Below are 21212 nucleotides of genomic sequence, written 5' to 3' on the forward strand. Positions count from 1 at the left end.
CCGACAGATTTAATGTGCAAAAATGTCGTAAGAACAACGTGTCCACGCATCACATTTTTATCGATTCCAAGGCAGCCTATGATACAGTTGATCGAGAACAGCTATGGCAGATCATGTACGAGAACGAGGATATCTTCCCGGATAAACTGACGCAGCTGATCAGGGCTACCATGAACCTTGTGATGTGTATCGTGCGTGTCTCGGGGATGCTCTCGAGTCCCTTCGAGTCATGCCGACATCGCCCTCGAAGGTGTTATACGAAGAGCGGGCATCGACACGAGTGGTACGATTTTTATGAAACGAAGTCAGCTTAACGGCTTCGCTGATGACTTCGACATCATAGCACGAAACTTTGCGACGGTGGAGGAAACCTACACCAGACTAAAAGCGGAAGCTAAGCGTATTGGACTGCAGATCAATGCGTCGAAAACTAAGTATATGAAGGGAAGAGGCTCCAAGGAGAACAGTGTCAGCCTGCCACCCCGGATCACCGTAGACGACGATAAGCTTGAGGTGGAAGACGAGTTCGTGTACTTAGGATCGCTGGTGAAATCGTGCCTGCTTTGCACTTCGTAAGACAATGAGATCCAATCGAGTGCGCCGCCGTACAAAGTTGAAGCTGTACAAAACACTAGTTGAACCGGTAGTCCTCTATGGGCTAGAGACGACAACACTGCTCTAAGATGACCTCAACGCCCTTGGAGTTTTCGAACGGAAGGTGCGGCGAACCATCTACGGTGGAGTACAGACTGAAAACGGAAATGGCGTAGACGCATGAACCATGAGCTGCACGCGCTGCTAGGAGAGACCTCCATTGCATATATTATCAAAGTTAACAGATTGCGATGGGCCGGACACGTCGCAAGGAAGCCGGACGACAACCCGGTTAAAACGACCCTTTTCAGTAACCCCTCCGGCACCAGAAATAGAGGAGCACAGCGTACACGATGGCTTGATCAGATTGAAAGTGACCTACGAGTGATAAGACGCCTGGGAGCCTGGCGCCATACAGCCCAGAACCGAGTGGAATGGAGACGACTTCTTGATACAGCACTAGCCACCCCGGCTCTAGCCTGCTAGGTAAGGTAAGTAATACCACAGATAACAGACATCCAAGCTAGAACAAAAAACTCCAGAAATCGTGTGTAAGATTTCAAACTTTTACTCGTTTGGAATGCTCTTTCTGCAACTTGCGACTCTAACCAGTTTAGTGATGGCAGCGCTGGATTACAGTCAAAGCTGTCAGACGCATGAACATTATCACAGGTTATAGAGTCGCTGTTTTTGCAATGATATAACACTGATTTTGTAAGGTGGGTGTTTTTTTTTTTTTCAAATCAACATTAAAACAAACATATTTATCGTAAATATAAGCTGGGAAGGAATAAAATTGTCGATTGTGTACAAATTACGACTGCTCGAAATTTCTACATTAAAAACCGCAACCCTTCTTATTGCGAGAATATCGATAAAAGCTGTAAAACTATCGATTTTATCAAATCGTTGACTACTAAGTGTTCTTAGCGCCCCCATACTGCGTATTGCGACATGCTAAAAAACCGTTGAATCTTTTTACACATGAAGCGAAACTAGTTTGGATGTCTGTTATCTGTGGTAATACCAATGAAACTCGAGTTTCTTAACTACTCAAGAACTAATCAAGTGAATGGAACCAAATTTGGCATGTGGAGGTTTTTGGGAGTAAAACATATTTTCATAGTGGTTCGACACCCCTCCCACTTCTGGATGGGAGGGCTCTTATAAAAATCGAACAATCGAACTTTCTATGGTGGTTTGACACTCCTCCGTACTCTGGAAGGGCAGAGATATTTCAACCAGTTTTTCCGAAAAACAGCCTACCCAACAAAACAATTGGGCTGAATAAAACAGCTAAAAATTTTAAATTAGCTGAATAAAGTCTGCATACAGGTGAAACGGATTGTCACGACGCTCAGGTTGATTTATCAGCTAAACGAGCAATAAATTCAGGTTCAACAAAACTTGTGAAATACTCCACGCCCATGGGCGCTGACTTCGAAACAAATTTGGTTATGTTCGATGAGTAGGACTCCAAATTCTACTCCGGGGTTTGATACTGAGGTTGCTGCTGCTGTGTCGTCATCTGCTTTAGAACTGCTGATCAACTCTATTTCCTGCCATGTTCGTGGAATTTTGAGGTGCTCGTCACCAAAATTATATGTCCAAGGGTTTAAATGAACTGAGGGTTTTGAGGTTTAAGAACATCTGTTTCTGTTTGATGTTGGACAAAGAATAATCAAATTTTTCATGTTGTCAATGACATCTTTTAACTGGTTACCTTGACGAAACACTTTTCAAGTCACACGATGTTCTCGTCAACGGAATAATCTGAGTTAATAGATTTTAACTAATCAAGATATCGCGAATATACAAACGGACCATCTAATATCCTAATTTAACAGGAAATAGAATAACTAATTCTTTTGCATAGGCTTCGAACAAGGATTCAAATATTCAAAACGATAAGTTTCCATTCCAACATCAGCTCTGAGCTCTACCGAAACTACTTTATCGACGCACTCGCAAACACCCACGCGAAGCACTGGATTTTGCATTTTCCTTTTCCCAACCACAGTAGACAAAAAAAACTCCAAAGGGAGTCTGTTTGTAAACATTCCGCCACTTGTGTGAGTGTGTCAGCCTGCTTGCATTCTGTTTTTCACACAGCACAATGAGCGAACGGTTGAGGGAAACGGGGTATATCAAAGCGTCTGCAGCGCAAGAGCAGCAGACGGATGGGATAGGCTCGAGACAGAGCCAGAGATGAAAGATTAATCGGCCATTTTCCATCAACATTGCAGCATCAAACGAAGTAGATTGCTGGTCTTAGGAGAAAAAAGTAAGAAATTTTATCGGGAAAGTAATTCTAACCAACGACGACGCTTCTACGAAGTATAATAAAGGAAAAGAACCAAATTGATAAAACCAGTAGCCTGGCAAATCGTAACAAATCCAGGGAAAATGACAGCAGTAGATGAAAGAACTATTTACGCAAAGCTTGAAGCTATGAAAGACATCCGGTAAGCAAATGTTGCCTCCATGTTGTCGAGGGTGCTAAATCATTATTTGCAGCTCCAAAACGCTTCAACTGGAAAAAGTGAAACTAAAAATTATCCGGGAAGTCGAAAACGGTGATGCAGAGGAGAAATGCCTCGCCGAGTATCGTCGGGAGCTTGAGCTCCTGATGCAGGAAAAGATGAGTCATGTAGAGGAATTGAGGCAAATTCATGCCGACATCAATGCGGTAAGTTATTCGTGCTAGAAATAATTTTGTAAAAGTTACTATTAATGTCTGTACATATAGATGGAAACTGTCATCAAACAGGCGGAAGAAAATCGGATTCGCTCGATAAATATGGCGAACCGTTTTCACGAGGAATATGTACCGCTGAAGTCCGATGTGGACACGATGCGTCGTGAATACCTTGGACTGGAGCGTCTTCCGGAACTGCACGAGGAAGAGGGATCGATTATCTCTCCCGAGTAGTAAACCATTCGACTTTGCTAAGGAATTATTCTACTAATCGCTCGTTCTACTTACAGTCGTTTCCAGAATTACTACACGGGCAATAAGTCTATCACGAATCCGGCAGCCAGTTTTGCCCGTCCTCCCCTTTCGGCACATCATCCCTTGCCACCGGATGGGCCAGTCACAGCACTTCCACCGACAGCTCCACCTGGTTTTCTACCGCCACCGCCTGTTGCTATGCGCATCAACAAACCCCCAGAATTGCCCACCAATCGATTACAACCAGCTCCTACAATCGGAATAGGCCATCCAACGTTCAGGTCTGATTTCAATGTCAATCTGAGGTGATTTTCGTTTCCCCATTCATTTATCTCTTGATTTTAACATACCCAGTATGATTTTAACACAGCCTTTTAGCCAGTTTGGTTTAGTATCCTCACCTCGGTCCTCACTCGCTAATCAGCTTTACAGCAAACGATACTGACTGTGTAGCATTCTTTACAGACAACAACCACCACCGATGAAGTCGTGTCTTTCCTGCCACCAGCAAATTCATCGCAACGCTCCGATTTGTCCACTCTGCAAGGCGAAGAGCCGATCGCGCAATCCGAAGAAGCCGAAAAAAAAGGAACATTAGGGGGTGGTACTCACCCACGAAAATCGACTGACCAGTGTTTTTCCCAATTTCTTGCGGAAATTTTTGCATTCATTAATTTGCTTTGACATTGTAATATTTAGATGTTTTTGACTAAACTGCACAACTTTTGCACAACCATTTTTTCACTTATTTCGAGGTAAGAGATTGCTAATTTGGTCACTGTTTTATGACAGTGTACTTTTTCGCTAGCGAAAAATCTTAATTTATCATTCTGTAGTTTACTGTTCATGTAAATCCTAGAATTTGCAGTTTGCGTTAAGTAAAAATTGACCGGAGCTGGCGGAATTTCGTAGAAACGTCAACGTTTTGAAATTCAAGTGGAAACTATGCGATCCACAACCTGGATTTGCAGTTCTAAGCGAAAGGGAATTTTTCCTTTTCACTTCTTTAGTCAAAACGAAATCGATTAAACGTTGGGCCATACATAAACGACCACTTTAGTGTTAAGCTTGTAATTTTCAATCAATAAACGTAAATATTCAAGTCTGATATGATGTGGCTTTTGTATGTAAAACTGGACGGAGGCTGTTCACCACTTTGACGAGCGAAAGAACGAAACCCATCGGTTACCAAGTTGATAATAGGAAAATTTATTCGCTGCATTCATTGCCATTCTAATTGTAATACATTTTCGTAATCTGGACCATTCCCAATTTCGATTCCAATTCACACGACGAAAGATACAAGACTAGACAGACACGAAATATTTGATAAACAATAGCTTTAAACATCCACTAGAGAGAAAAAACGTTTAGAAGTGAATTTTTTTCCTTAACAAAGCAAATAGTGTATGATTATGCACATCAAACTTCTACCCAAAAATTGTAGAAGCAAACTCAAACAATGCCCATTTGCTTAGCTATTCTTTTTGCTACAATATTGCCTTAATACGTACAAGCAATGCTTGATAAGATTTTACCGGTGGCGCATGTAAGGGACATTTTACGTCACTAAGAAATAAAGTAAATTTAAAAATAGCAGGATGGATTTCTTGGTTTTGGTTTTCTTTTAATTTAATTTTAACCGATTTCAGCATTTTTCTGCAATGCATGTGATAAAGTGTTGTGATTAACATTTTAATTCCTCTCGCTTGTTCTGTTCTATTTTTTTATCATTAAGAGCACTTTCCATCCTTTTCAGCTAGTCCCAAAAGTGACATTATATTTAGTTCCTTGACAATCAGACTTATAACAATTTAATTTCGGACTTGTTTGTATTTCATTTTTCTTCTTGAAGCAGATTATGTCATTTTTTTTCGTGAACAAACCGAACGGAGAACTTGACGATATACTGAGCTGAGCTATTTTACTAAGTTATCTTCGTTTGAAGATTATCTACGATTGACTTTCATATTTTTATATCTATTACACATCAAATTCAAAGTGTAAATCTTTCTCTAGAAATGCTTCGAATGCTTTGCAGAAGTTGCAAGTTTTGCCAAGATTAAACAAGTTACAAAGCAATGTTTCCGCTTCTATTACGGCAGCGTTTGTAATGGCTGAAAAAATTAAAGTTGGCAGAAGGCACAATTCAAAATGCCTCAATGGAATGAGATTCTAAGCCTTATCCGGTTCGAGCTTAGTTGTGATTGTTTTGATCCGGCGACTAACCCCTTAAGATTTCCAATAGGATTTTAGGAAATATAAAAAAAAATAATCATGAAATCTGCTTGGGTCCTATTTCTACACTGAATGGAAATTATTCTATTTTTTGTATTCTGGCTCGCCGTTTGGGAAGATCGAAACAAGTTGCTACCAACAAAGTTTTTTGTTTGTGGATGTTTTCGATCAAGATAAATGCAGAAAACGAAATTCTAAAGTTTTGAAGAAAATGAATCGCGCGTTCGAGAGTGCTTCCCAAAAATGGTAGTTTTAGAAAATTGGTCGAACTCACCTACAACATGCAATACCTCAAGAAGATATAAAAATGAAGAATTTCACCAACGTAAAAATCGACTGTTGACGTGTGAAGAGAAAAACTTCAAATGGGAGAAGATCCGGAAATGTACTGGAGGCTTGCTTCATTTAGAACCTGGAAATATTCAGCAGCGCCTCTAGTTGTCGGATTTGAAATGCTTTGATAGCTAATTGTTTGGAAACTAATCTGTGTATGATGTGCTCAAACGTTTTCAAAGACGGATGACCGTGAACCGGAAGGATCAGAGTACGATCGGCAGTAGAACTGGAAGGTATTGAGGACAATCGAGGCAAATTCCGGACTCTCTGATCGGTCAGCAAATGTAGCGCTAATAATGGTACTGACCGGAGGATACGTCTACGAGGAGGCTACCATTCTTTCCGTGCCAGTAAGCAACCCAGCAGGACACTTAAGCAAAACTTAGTGGCTCAAACACACGCTCGAAAGTTGTACGAGAAGGTTCTGACGAAGCTGCTCAAAAGGCCTCTTCAAGACATCGGAACTTACTTGCCAATAACACGTATCATTTCTATCGAATGCAATCGCAGTTTGGTCTTCAGTTATACCTTAGTTTGATCTCCAGAAGTATCATGAAATCAGTATAAAAAAATTAATTCAGCTAATTCCCGCAGATATTTCAAAAAGGTTGATTGAAAAGCAATTACAGAACGTGTCTTCACCCTCTCTTAGAATCTCCAAAAGCAAAACAAACTAAGACAAAATTGGAAATGACTCGAATGTTACATAATAACAAACAGAGTTAGAAAAATAAACAACCCTCCAGTTATAGAATTTTCTAAACCACATCAATCAAATAAACAAACTATCAGCAAGTCTGTCATTCGTCGAATAAATCCACTGCTCATGACGACGATCCACTGTCATACGAGTCCTGCTGCAGGGAGCGAAAACTGTATGAAGTCAAAAAGAAGATTAAATAAACATAGCGACTGTTATCATTGCGTGGTCGAAAACTATATCAGTAAATGTTAGCTTGAGCCGAGGAGGACTGAGAGCGGGAAAAAAAATTACTGATGATGTGGCAAAAATCAAGCGGATCTGATTACTAATGCGATCGTGTTCCGCGAAACAAAGTATCGAGGAAGCTTTGCATTAACATGCTCAAACGAACGAACAAAGCGCGATCAACTCTCGTGGTTGCACTTCATTTGTGCGGTGGTATGTTCACTGATAACAAGCCAATGGTACGCCGAAATCGCAATATCTCACGTCTGCAGTGTGCAGCGTCGCTTTGTACTTGAAATCGACCGGAAATCGGTATAGAACTCAGCATGAAACAAAGTGAAAGAAAAAGGGCAAGCTAGCTGATGCTTCAATCTGCATTTTATTGATATTTTCTCTTGGCAGAAGCATTTTCAAATTACTTTGGTTTGTAACTAATTGTTGAGATTCCAGATAAAAAATGCATGTTTTCTTTTTCAAATTTCTCTATAGCTAACTGTTCGGTTTGAGCAATGTCGGATAACGGTCCTTTACTGCTGCCCTATGTTGTACAAAACAACAAAACAATTACACGCGATTATGGTAGATCAGGTAAATTAAGGAGAATAGGATTTGAGAAACACAGTGGAAAAGTTCAGATCAATCCTGCTTCCAGTTAGGGAATTTAAAATAAAATTGAATAAGATCAGCAAACCCTCGCCCGTTTTAACCCAATTGGGCGGAGATGTGTGTTTTTTTTTTGCTCTATAGGGAGAAGGGGAGAGGATACATATTCAGATAGTTTCCTAGCGCACCGCCGTTCATCGTCACTTACCCGACACCCGTGCGCTGATAGTTTACAGTGTGTGGTAGTTTCGCTCGGTGCGAGCCTTGTAGAACTTCCATAGCACCAGCCCGATCGCCAGCGATCCGTACGCTAGGATCATTCCACCGACAAAGGAGTAACCGTCGAAATGTTTGCAATGTGGTGTTGGGGGAGCCATCGTGGTCGATGTCGACGGGCTTGGAGTTGGAGTTGGTGTAGGCGATGGCGTCGGAGTAGGTGCGGTAGTTGTTGTAGTGTTCGCAGCGGGTGTCGTGGTTGCCGGTGTTGTACTGGTGCTGGTAGTGGTAGTACTGGGAGTTGTAGTTGTCGTATTATCCGGAACCGGCGACGGTGCCACCGTAGTGGTTGTTGTCGTGTTGGGTGAAACCTGGAAGAGTAACCAAGAATTGAAAAACAAAATCTTTTTTCTGACCAGCAGCGAGATGTACCGTGGTGGTGGTTGTGGTACTGGGAGTCGTTGTTGTAGGTTTTGTAGTTGTATCGTTGCCATCGGGAGCTGATGATGTGGTAGGTAAATCTAAAACGAAGAAATAAAGTTTTTAAATAAAATATGGCGCAGTATTAAATTTTATTAATTAATTACGACGAAGTTGCACAAGAAACCACGTATATGGGAACTTGGAATTAATTTGCCATCTGCAGTGTACAACAATTCAGTTGCTACCGCTTCGTTAAGATCGATAACAGCGCCGGCCACGTCCTTACGATCGTTAGGGTAAGCAAGGATGTTGTAAGGAAGGAAGTGTAATAGCCGTTGTTGTCGGAGACTGAGTTTACCTCTGCATCTCCACAACTGCGACGGAAAGGAAAGGTTGTATCACCGTGGTAAGTGACGGAATCGAACAACGTTGCGCGCGAAGTTAGTTCATTACGAAGGCGATGGCAATTTGAATAAGTACGGCGCAATTGAATAAGTACGATATTATATTTATCGAACGATCGAAACCTACTTTGAATCGCAACGTGCTAGAATCGAACCAACGGGCGGGCAGTCTCCCAATAAATGATTTGGTGCTACTAGGGAGTCACAACACACCGAAAATCGTTAGATGAGCAAAGCTCACCCGGACCGAAGACACGTTCACACCGGAGCATTACGCAGGACATCTGTGCTTCCTCTCATCGACGCACACGCGCAGGGACACGGTGTTTCGCGTCGATTATTGTATTGCGACGTAGTCGTTTTAAAGCATAATGAATTACTTCTTTTTTGCACTATTTGTTGCTGTCTTCAACAGCTTTAACATCAATATTCATTGGAAGTTGGAACAAATATAAATAGAAAAAATGGTGCTGTCAACCAGCTTGATAATTCATAAGCTTCTAGAATTAATGTCTTCGAATGGTAGGATTGTTATGAAACATCTCCCCTTAGAAAAGATCGTAGGATCCGAGCCATGCTGGAAGCCTTTCTTCGGTTGCAAAAAGGTCGATAAGAGCACTGCGGAACAACTTCAGATGATCGAACATTGTCTTGGTTCAATTGCTGAACTGAGTGTGGTACTTCGGGCAGTTTTTCAGGTTTTTTTTTAAATGAAGATCGATAATTTTATCGGGACATGGAGCACACAGATTTTGCATTCCAAATTCCTGAAGCAGCATGGACCGGTAAATGGAAAGGTTTTCCTTTCCTTGAAGATGTGGGAAATTTGCTAGGCTTGCTCCCTCTCATAACTACTTGAGTCCTTTTTTAAAGTGTCCGCAAAGCGCTCAGCAGGTCCATTAGATTGTGGATGGTAGGGCGCAATTGTTACGTTGATGAATCCAGCTTCATCGCAGAACTGCTTGAAACGCGCGCTAACAAATTGCGAGCCATTATCCTAGACGCGAAGTTTGAAATTGCCGAAACTTGCAAATATCTCGTCTAGCATTTCCAAAGTTTTCGTTGTGTTTGTGTTATGAGCACGGTAGATTTCTAGTCGTTTTGAATATGCGTCAATCACCAGAAAGTAATAGTATTCATTTATAAGGCCAGCATAATCGATATGAACTCGTTCCCATGGCTTCGAGGAAATGGGTCACGACTCCAGGTCAGTCTTGCCTCAGCACAGGGTCTACAGAATCGGACATAGTTTTCGTCAGCACCATTGCCCAGTACAAAGAACTCCTCACGACATAGTTCGAAACTTCTTGCGAAAGATTTCATTCGCTTCATTTCTGGATGGTGTCAAATCTTAACGAGTGGTTGGTGATCATTCTGAGGGATAAACTAACGGCCGAATAACATCTTATGGAATCGTGTCACAGCAAAAACCGCAAAGGTTAGAGATCTTGAAATTTTGAATTTTTTGGCATCTCCTGCGAAGATGAGTCTTTTGTTCGAACCGAAGTGCGTCAGCAACTAGTCGAAAGTGAGCGGTATTTTGAACTTGTCAACCGACCTCTGGTAGTTTGCAGTCCGTTCCCATTTAACGTTTACCGGTTCTTAGCTCTTACATCTGCTTGAAAAAACGGCCATAATAGATCGTAGCTCCAAGATACGATCGAAGCTGTCATACGCTGGTAGGAGCTTGCATCTGCCGTACGTCTTGATCCGTCGCAGAACCTCATGAAGGCTTCGATTGTGTTCTTATTTCACTCTACCGGAAATCATGATGTCGTTCAAATATGACTTTACTCCAGGAATACCAGCGACCATGCTGCGAATCATCCATTGGAATGCAGGGAGAGCGGACTGGATTCCAGGCGGCAGACGGTTGTATTTGAAGAATCCTTGATAAATGTTAATCGTCAGACACTCCTGTGATTCCTCGTCAATCTCGACTTGAAGTAGAGTAACGACAGCTAGTGAGATTAGCGAAAATATCATCTTGATGTGATTTTTTCCATCCTTGGGTACACCAGCCAAGTGTGCTTTGGAACACTTCCAGAAACTTCGTACGCAGCTTTTGCTCATTTTTCTGATGGACAACATTGACCAGTGAGTTGAAAGGAATCGACAACAGATGGAATAGATCGATTGTTACAATTCCGAGGACATTCAAATCCGAACTTTACGACACATAAACAATGCCAGCTTTTGTCAGGTTCTGGATGGTTATTTTTGCAAGGAACTCCTCAGTCATGTTGATCTTATCTCCGGAAGCACTGATGGTGGTTATTACACTTATGCGGATGGCTGGTTTTTCGATCGCCTGCCAGGTCTGCGTGGAAATAATGGTGATATCAGAGGCGCAATCTAACTAGATGACAGCTTTTTTGCCATTGATTCCAACGATAACATATTTTCTCTTCCCTTGAAGATTGATGCGGTTCGCTGAATTTTCTTTGGTCTTCTTAAATACTTTGAACTATTGTTTTTCGAACTTCTTTATTGGTATGGATTTTGATGCAACAGATGAACAGTAACCTTCTGTATGTTCTCTCCGTGTGCACTTGTGTTCTTAACTCATAGGAACAACCTTTTACGAAATGCAAATGACGGCAAAACCAAGACGATGATTTCAGTTGTTTTTTTTTTTTAACAGGCTTGGTAGAAACGGCGTTGACGATGAATTTTTCCGGAACGGGCTTCTCTGCTCTCTTGGTGTTCTGCTTTAGATTATTGAACCGATAGCACTTCTTGACGAGATTTTCCAATGTTAGCTTTGTGGCATCTGCTGACGTAGCATGTAAAATCGTCTATTTTATTCTTGATATACTGAAGACATAGGTAACGCTCGTTGAACAGCAAGGTTTAATGGCTAAAAAGTTTGCGTTTTGCAAATTCTGGTCGCACATCTTGCAAGAGTGTAATTTGGATCGTCTTGTAGTAGGTTGGAACAAAAATAAAGAAAATTGTGCCTGGTTGACAGCAATTCATAGGCTTCTAATGTCGTTTTCGTTTTTGCGGTGTAGCTACCCTGCGGACTACACTTTGTCCTATCACTGTTTTTTTTACATTTTCTGGACTATCCCGGACTACCCTTTTTCTGTCCCGGACAGTCCGCGCAAGAAACAGAGTGCAGTTTTAAAGACACCAACACATTCACACGTATGTGTCAAAATAAAAATTAATGTGTCAAAATCGGTTTGCTTTATGGACCGATAGGTCTTAGCTATAAACAAGAAAAAAAAATCGGTTTGCTTCGATTATCGTTCTTCGCGTGTCAAACATCAGGTTGAATTTTATTTATTTTATTTTGTTATTTTGTCATTTTTCAGTCAAGGCAAATTTTTCGTACAGTAGCACAAATGCGATAAAAGACAATGGCAATAATGACCAAAACAAAAGTGACAGTTACCTCTGGTATTACGCACACCATTGCAACTGCTCGGAAAGTATTTTTTTTTTTTCAGCTGCAAAGCGTAGTCCGGGACCGGATAGTCCTGCCGTAAAAACGAATTCGACGTAAGATAAATGTCTTCGAGCGGTAGATGTGTTTTCTACGTTTTCTATGAAACATCGTACACACTTAAAACTGGATCTCGAGCTCGGCAAAAAAACATCCGAGTTCACTCGGCAACTTTGGATTCAACCGGTATTTCAGCAAAAAAATGCCGGTTGCCGACAGTTTTTAGATCATTTTGTCAAGACTTCGTCCAAAAAACTAAGCTTGACGAATCTCGTCTCTATTTTTTGCAGAATTTATCGTTAAAAACTGTTGATGCCGAGGTCAGCTAAAACATTACTGGTATCTCGGCAAAAATTTTACTCGTTGCCGTGTTTCGGCAATACAGCTGTCATTCTCATGAACGAGTTGCCGCCATTTTTCTTAGTGCAAATTTATGCGTGTTACGGGTGAGCAAACAGGAATCAGATACAAGTTTGGCTGAAATTTGTGCAAATTACAAGTGTTCACAATCCGGTAGCCGAAAAAATGTAGTACAGTTTGGTGGGAAGTGGCTGGAACTCAAAAAGTTTCAAATCGTGTGAATACAATATTGTAATTTTAGATTAGATGTTTAGCTTAATGCCCTACTGGCGAGCAAGATAAAGATAAGTATTCGAAATTTAGTATGAATAAATTTCTTTACTTACTAAAACCACAGATAACAGACATCCAAGCTAGAACAAAAAACTCCAGAAATCGTGTGTAGGATTTCAAACTTTTACTCGTTTGGAATGCTAACGACATCTTTATGCAACTTGCGACTCTAACCAGTTTAGTGATGGCAGCGCTGGATTACAGTCAAAGCTGCCAGACGCATGAACATTATCACAGGTTATAGAGTCGCTGTTTTTGCAATGATATAACACTGATTTTGTAAGGTGGGTGTTTTTTTTCAAATCAACATTAAAACAAACATATTTATCGTAAATATAAGCTGGGAAGGAATAAAATTGTCGATTGTGTACAAATTACGACTGCTCGAAATTTCTACATTAAAAACCGCAACCCTTCTTATTGCGAGAATATCGATAAAAGCTGTAAAACTATCGATTTTATTAAATCGTTGACTACTAAGTGTTCTTAGCGCCACCAAACTGCGTATTGCGACATGCTAAAAAAACGTTGAATCTTTTTACACATAAAGCGAAACTAGCTTGGATGTCTGTTATCTGTGCTAAAACTCATCGAGCTTATAATTTATCTTTTGAAAGAAAACTACCTGATTCACAGCAAAACTATTTTCTGCGATTGGATTCCACTGAAAAAACGGCTCTTTATTGTGCCGAACATTCAGCTTATATAACCGAAAGGTCGTTAGACTGGTTTGCCGCTTCTCGACTGGATTTGCCGAGAGCACAGTCAACTGTGTACCGCGATTCTCGGCATAAAATGACATCTGTCAAATATTGGTTTTCCGAGATTCTCGGCAAAAGAGATTCAGCCGAGATGGTTGCCGAGCACTCGGCTGTCCAAATCTCGGCACAAACAATGCTTTGAGTATCTCGGTTCACAAATGCCTCAACCAAAAGACTCGAAGCTATTTTAATTAAGACTTCTAGCATAACTTCTTTTCATAAACAGAAATGCAGAATAGTTTTGTAGTTTCTGACCAAAAATTTATTTGCTTGAACTCCTCAAATCTCCTAGGTTTGATTCAAAACATAATAAAAAAAATACATAAAATAAAAACATATAAGTTGTTATTCAAGAGGCAATGAAAATCGAGCCTGACGTTTTTACTATCTCAATAAATTGGACGTATTTTTTAACAAGTGAACGCTAAAAACAATAATTAGATTTCAAGTACAAACCGATAAAGGCTGATGCATGTTAGCATGTTGGATGCAAAACTTAGAGCTTCAAAAAACTTTCGAATTTGATTTTGCATTTTGGAATAAACCAGGATTTGATTAGGAATAAAACAATCGCTAAACACGTCATAGCTTTCTACAAACATGAGTTATTTTCAAGCGATAGTTCCAAAGAATTTTGAGATTTTCAACCACACTTCTAGAGTATGATAACATTTGATTTGTAATTATGGCCAAAATACTACAAGGTATACAGCTCTAGGGGTTGTATGAAATGGTGACGTAGGACTAAATATATAATATATGCTAAACTAAATATTATTATATGCTGCGCTAAACTGTTCATAGGTAACACTACCGTTTTTTTTTTTCGATAGTCGTTATTTTAAAACTAACGATGCATGAATACATGAAAATTTTACACTAGTAGTAGTTGCGAAAATTCTCATAACTCTTATCTTCAAGCATCTATAGTTCTGAAAAGAACCGATTCCATAATATTCAGTTAGAAATTCGTGCTACAGAACGCTGATAATCGCACCATGAATATTTTGTTGGCCGCGCATAAAATTTGCTCTCCGCTGTGCCCTCCAGTAGCTGTGCTAACAAAATATCCTGCATCGAACGATGGTAAGTGTTGCTGCCGTATGCAAAATAAAGGTGTAACATAGTTCCGCAGTGCCTGGAAGTTGATTCGTATGCAGCTCTCGTTTCTCAATGTCGCGTACCTTTAACAGCTGCACTGCTCTCGCCTTTGTGTAACAAACTAAACTGAAGCTGAATTTTCTACACGCAGTCTTTTGTATCGAGTTCAGCGTAGATTTTTACCATTAAGGCGTGGCCACGTAGCTTATAGAAGGAAAGAGAAACAAACCAACACATCTTCAATACTACTGAGTGATTTTCATAAGCATCAAAAGAAAGGTTTTGCTTTCCCGATGCGCAAATCACTCTGGTTCTTAGATTAACTAATTTTCGTTTCTAACATTTGACTGATAACGGTGTTCGAGTGAACACAAACAAACAATTAAACCGGAAAATCACTCAATTTAGCAGTGCAAATTCTTGAAATGAGGGTTATATCTTGTTGTGATAAACTATTCATAGGTAACACTACCGTTTATATTTGGTGCGTCCTGGTCGTTATTGTAAAAATGATTATTTAGAAATAGATGAACATTTCACACTAGTAGTAGTTGTGAAAATTCTCATAACTCTTATCTTCATCATCTAATAGTTCTGAAAAGAACCGATTTCATAATCTTCAGCTCGAAATGTAGCTACAGAATGCTGATGATCACACCACCACCGGTAGCATCGATTTTTTAGTTGGCCGCGTAAAAATTTGCTCTCCGCTGTGCCCTCCAGCAACTGTGCCAGCAAAATATCCTGCAGCGTACGATGGTTATTGTTGCTGCCGTATGCAAAATAAAGGTAACATGCTCCGCGGTGCCTGGAAGTTGACTCGTATGCAGCTCTCGTTTCTCAATGTCGCAAAGCTTTAACAGCTGCACCGCACTCGCTATTGTGGAACAAACTAAACTGAAGCTGAATTTTCCACACGCAGTCTTTTGTATCGAGTTCAGCGTAGATTTTACCATTAAGGCGTGGCTACGTAGCTTATAGAAAGAAAGAGAAACAAACCAATACATCTTCAATACTACTGAGTGATTTTCATAAGCATCAAAAGAAAGTTTTTGGTTTCCCGATGCGAAAATCACTCTGGTTCTTAGATCAACTAATTTTCGTTGCTGATATTTGACTGATAACGGTGTTCGAGTGAACACAAACAAACAATTAAACCGGAAAATCACTCAATTTAGCAGTGAAAATTCTTGAAATGAGGGTTATGTCTTGTTGTGATAAACTATTCATAGGCAACACTACCGTTTATCTTTGGTGCGCCCTGGTCATTATTGTAAAAATGATTATTGAGAAATAGATGGACATTTCACACTAGGAGTAGTTGTGAAAATTCTCGTAACTCTTATCTTCAAGCATTTATAGTTCTAAAAAGAACCGATTCGATAATCTTCAGCTCGAAATGTATGCTACAGAATGCTGATAATCACACCACCACCGGTAGCATCGATTATTTTGTTGGCCGCGTATAAAATTTACTCTCCGCTGTGCCCTCCAGCAGCTGTGCCAGCAAAATATTCTGCAGCGTACGATGGAAACTGTTGTTGCCGTGTGCAGAATACAGGTAACATGCTCCGCGGTGCCTGGAAGTTGACTCGTATGCAGCTCTCGTTTCTCAATGTCGCAAAGCTTAACAGCTGCACCGCACTCGCTATTGTGGAACAAACTAAACTGAAGCTGAATTTTCCACACGCAGTCTTTTGTATCGAGTTCAGCGTAGATTTTTACCATTAAGGCGTGGCCACGCAGCTTAGACAAAGACAAACAAACCAAAACACTTTGTTGAGTCAAAATATGTAGGCAGTGGAATTTATTTCGTCCATGTTATTGTTATCTGTGCTTGGGAAGCAAGCCAAGAACAAGGGAAATGTATGGGAAAGCTTGACCTTGGAACTTTTCACCTTTTTCCACCATTAAGCAGTAAAGCAACAATGTTGAACATAATATCAAAAATTGTTACACATTTTATCTATCCACCGACATATAAATGACTAAGATGCATTAAGTCGTTCGCTTGCTATAACCGTTTGAAATCTGACGCTACATTTGCCAGTTTCATTTTCATTTTCACAAAGTGTAATCTAGTATAGAAAACAAAGACGTAGTCCTACGTCAAAACTACGAAAATATACTTTAGCATTCTTATTATTTACTGATATAATGGAGCATCAACGCTTATTACCATAGTTAGCAATAATTCATCATCTCTAATTCGTTCGGCCCTAGACCGGTGAACGGTCCGTTAGCCAACAAAGTAAAGTAAAAGTAAGTAGCATTAATTCATAGTTCTACCTGCTTCTCAAAGCAACAAACAATAAATATATATATATATACATTTAATGAAAGGACTCGGCTTTGCAAAAATACGCTGACGACGACAGGCGAAAGTGCTTATCCCAATCTAATGGACAGTCTATCAGAAAAATCTCAGACAAGCAATGAGCAACCGTCAGCACAAAAAAAAACGGCCGCGGACGCGAACCGGCAAACTAACCAGCCGGTGTCAAGTTTACTCAAAGCAAAATACTGATAAAGTGGCAAATGGCAAATAATGAGCCGTTTATTCATTGTGACCGTATAATGCAGTATAGGAACTATACATATATTGGCATGTACGGCCTCTGTGCCAGCGGTGCTAGCACACTCAACGCGACCAGATGGGCAGAGAGAAACCTTTTTGCGGCAGTCAATCAGCCTGCATATGCAGCAGTAGTAGCAAGCCCATATAACCACACTATCAGTGGATGATTCATACTTTTGCTATTTCGGTGGTTTGCTGTGAAAACCCCAACAATGCGAGAATTTGATCGATGTAGTGATGATTGATATTCAATTATTACCTTGTTCGGAATCCAAACCAGCCGGCTGTACTGTACTGGGACTGGCCAGTAAGCACGAAATACTAATCACACTAAACGTCACCAGAACAATCCAAAATTTCGACATTTTTTTGCTCCTTCTATATCCTACCAATCTGCTAAACAATTAACTCTCGCTAACTTCGTTTCTGCCACTTCGAATCGAATACCGGAAAAGCACGTGACTTATTTTTGCAACGATTCTAAAACGCAGTTAGGTAAATTTTTCACTGTTCGTAGCACTTTTTCCTTCAATTCCAACAAATCTGCAGCTCGACCTTTCCACGAAAAGCGTTCTCCGTTGTACTTTTCTGTCCTCTCGCTCTTGCTGCTACCAGAGTGTTCGCATGTGTGTTTTTTTGAAGCAGCACAACTAGAACCGAACAGTTTGACGTCTGCAGCACAAATACGGGCGCGTTTGACGGCGATGGCGTTGCCAGGTCATTTTTCAAAAAATCTGGAAAAGGCAAAATAAAAATCTGGAAAAAATCTGGCAGTCATTTCGTGGGGTGAAAGGTTAATTTTTCGGATAAAAGTCTTGGGGTACGCAAAGTTTGAGGTGACAAAATTGCAATATTTCGCGCCAAAATCGAAGTGATGACCTTTTTGCGGAACAGAGAAAATAAAATCTGGATCATCCATGAAAAATCTGGATAATTGGACATCAAAGCTGTCTACCTGGACTGGATACATGTTCAAAAATCTGGATAATCCAGCTAAATCTGGATACCTGGCAACGCTGGCGATGATGGCGAATCCTGTGTATGCAAGTCAGGGAAGCACACAAAAAACTACGATTCTTCTACGAGAAAGAAGAGCACTTACTCCGGTGAATGACGAACAACACAAACAAAGGAATTGTTAGCTGGGAGTAAACGAGAGAGTCTAAAAAAAAAATAAATGCCAGTGTCGAATACCATCGGTACAGAAGATCCTAATACGATTGAGAATTCTAAAGGGATTGAAGCGAAAAGTGACGAGGGGTGGCAGAGTGATTTATTTTGAAAGAGTAAAAATCAAATCATAAATGAATACCCTCTATATGTAATTTTTTTCATATTTTTTAAACTCAATTTATTATCAGAAGAACTAAATTTTCTTGTTAAAATAATCAAAAATAAATTTTTATTCGATTTGTTCACCTGGACTTATAATGTTTATTCCGATGACGTGGGACTATTTATATACCTCAGTGCAATTTAAATTTGCTCTCTCATGAAAGATTTTTATTAAGATTACTTCACTTTTTTGTTCCTGTACAACGCTCACCTGCCGCTAGAAAAATTATTTCAATTTTGTTGATTTATAGCTTGTTAAGCTGCTATTAGGAGGGATTCGGTTAAACCAAAGATGACTAGAACAAGATATCTGACTCTTGCAGAATTCATCGGACATCATTATCGCTGCGCGTGAGCAAAAGTCGAACTAATTTATACACTGTTAATATGATGTATACTTAACGTCAAAATCAACTGACGACAAGGCCAAGACATGACTGCTGAAAGGTGAAACATTTTTTTCAGTATCCATGTGGACGACTTTACGGTGCTGCCATCCGCAAAATGATAAAAATGTGTACGAATGTTTAGTTGTCAAGCATGAAACTTTCCGGAAGAATTAAAAATTATTGGCGCATCATTTTAAATCATTTTGAATTAAACGTACCATCAAAACGTCCAGATAACCGCTATTAACACGCTCTACAGCCAAGTTTACCACTTTTGCCGAGGTTAATAAAGCAAAAATCGGGTGCCCTGGTGAACATGACTATATGCACAACGGTTCTGAAACCTGGTTTGCGACATATCAAACTTTTAGTTTGGGTAGAAAGAGTCCTGAAAATAAATATAACCCCTCAATATAAACCCCCACTCTGACAGTCAATTTCACACTTTTCTTTCGTACTTTGAAGTGCAAAAAATATGGTAATAGCATAAAGTGCAAAAAATGACAGTATCATTAACATGCATGTTATATTAAGCGTCGAGCTGACCAAACTGCTACACCTTTTTCATATACAATCTTGAACAGCTCAACGATCGATGACGGACTATGCACGATAAATCGGTTTTGCCACTCCTTTGGCATCACGCCATGTTTCAAGGGCTAACATCTCAACATATGTAAAAACGAGATAGCAGATCACCGCTTCTTGTCATACATCTTTATCTAACTGCTGACAGCGGGCACAAATTAATTTGAGCCCAGGACATGAGTTCATTGTCATACACTGTTACTCGGTATAGGGATGCCAAAGGCTCGGGTTTTGCTCATAGTGACAATTTTATGAGAATTTAAGTCATCAGATGGCAGCACTAACCGTCGGAAGTCGGTCGTGTTCAAATGTATGAAAAATATGGAAGTTAGGTATCTTGTTCTAGTTATCTTTGGTTAAACCTAAGGCGAGCAATAACAAGACACACAGCTCCCTGCATGTGACTGGAAACAAGGTCGAAACGCCCTCAAAGCGTCCAAGAAACATCAACTGTGTCCTTGTGCGTATTGTCGGTTTGACAAGACATTCCTGTAGTTGTCATTGTCAAGCTCGTATTTGATAGTTTATGCACATTACACACACACATTCACCGTTCATGTTTTTGGGAGTCGTTCGGGGGCGCCACATTACTGAAAGTTCGCAAGGTATTTGAAAAGATCTGACACTTGTTTATCTTGTTATCTCGTCTATGGTTAAACTTCTATGGTCTATGGTTGGCCTAATAAGCTGTTAAAATTGTTTGATGGGATTACTCGGCCAGGCCAACAAATATTGTGATAAACATTAGCAAAGCTAATCGTTGTGCCGTTAGTTGAATAGCAAAACGTGAAACTCACGCTCTTCAAGAGCGTAAATCGTAGTAAACTTTGCCGATAATTTGAAAAAATATTGTGTTTTCAAAAATAGCAATAAAATGAGGTATGACTGAAACCTTTTTTTCTGTATATAAAAAAAAGCAAAGCCTTGGTGTTACACGGGAAACATCGTTAGTCGATCTGCTAGGCATAGAATCAAATGTCCCGGTGACATAATATTTGGAGACTCCGCGTTGACACCATCGCATTTCCTACAGATAGATTATCAAGGCGTCATAGGTTTCGGTGTCAGGTCACTTTACGAGAAAGCGATATGAGTGGCGAAGCGTTAAATATCAATACAATCTTCGTAGCTTTCGTAACAGTTGTTTAAAATAAATCAATGGGAGCTACGCTTCGACTTCATAAGGAAGTATCCGGGGATTTGAATATGCTCAAATTTAGTTAAAGGTCCGGTATTCTAGCGTGTGCTATTTTGCGGTATTACATCATTAAACAAAATGATTTCGGATCACGTTATGATTTTCGCCGTGAATATAAAGAACTCGTAGGCGCGATATTTGTTATGATAAACCCGCACACCGAGCTAAGCGCATCGTTTACCAAAACGAAACCTGCTGCAAACCCTGCCCTTTTCTCCAACATCCCAGTGATTTCTCGTGGAAGTGCAGAGGTGTTCTCGGCTTCCAATAAAGCGAGTATCACGTCAACATATTCCTATACACTCTCCTTCTTTGACCTGCATTCGGATGCGGCCGGCGCTGGTATTGCCTTATATAAAGATTAAGGTCACCAGTTTTTACACATTGAGGATGCATGTTAGTCCTAAGCATCATCCGTTGGTTCTCTGTGTAATTACAGCTGATCTGGCAATAACGGAGTAGCAACCGCGGGCGGTCAATCAT

At 40.2% G+C, this 21212-nt stretch overlaps 2 protein-coding genes across 4 annotated transcripts; one reads left to right on the plus strand and one right to left on the minus strand.

Moving 5' to 3' along the window:
* Positions 1 to 2669: 2669 nt before the first annotated feature.
* On the plus strand, positions 2670 to 4657 carry LOC129721935 (zinc finger C4H2 domain-containing protein). Of its 3 annotated transcripts, none has more exons than XM_055675056.1 (5): positions 2670 to 3059; positions 3112 to 3283; positions 3344 to 3525; positions 3583 to 3852; positions 4013 to 4657. In XM_055675056.1, the coding sequence occupies exons 1-5, from the start codon at positions 3001 to 3003 to the stop codon at positions 4143 to 4145; spliced, it is 816 nt and encodes a 271-aa protein (XP_055531031.1). In that variant the 5' UTR covers positions 2670 to 3000; the 3' UTR covers positions 4146 to 4657. The 3 variants fall into 3 exon arrangements, with proteins under 3 accessions (XP_055531031.1, XP_055531033.1, XP_055531032.1); XM_055675058.1 differs by having other exon boundaries at positions 3583 to 3828; XM_055675057.1 differs by having other exon boundaries at positions 3344 to 3522.
* A 75-nt stretch (positions 4658 to 4732) lies between these two features.
* LOC129721936 (adipocyte plasma membrane-associated protein Hemomucin-like) lies at positions 4733 to 17910 on the minus strand. Its single transcript, XM_055675060.1, has 3 exons — positions 17479 to 17910; positions 8301 to 8389; positions 4733 to 8239 (listed from the first exon to the last, which is right to left on the minus strand). The coding sequence occupies exons 1-3, from the start codon at positions 17582 to 17584 to the stop codon at positions 7883 to 7885; spliced, it is 552 nt and encodes a 183-aa protein (XP_055531035.1). The 5' UTR covers positions 17585 to 17910; the 3' UTR covers positions 4733 to 7882.
* Positions 17911 to 21212: the final 3302 nt, after the last annotated feature.

This window comes from Wyeomyia smithii, chromosome 2 (assembly GCF_029784165.1).
Source record: "Wyeomyia smithii strain HCP4-BCI-WySm-NY-G18 chromosome 2, ASM2978416v1, whole genome shotgun sequence".
Classification (NCBI taxonomy): domain Eukaryota; kingdom Metazoa; phylum Arthropoda; class Insecta; order Diptera; family Culicidae; genus Wyeomyia; species Wyeomyia smithii.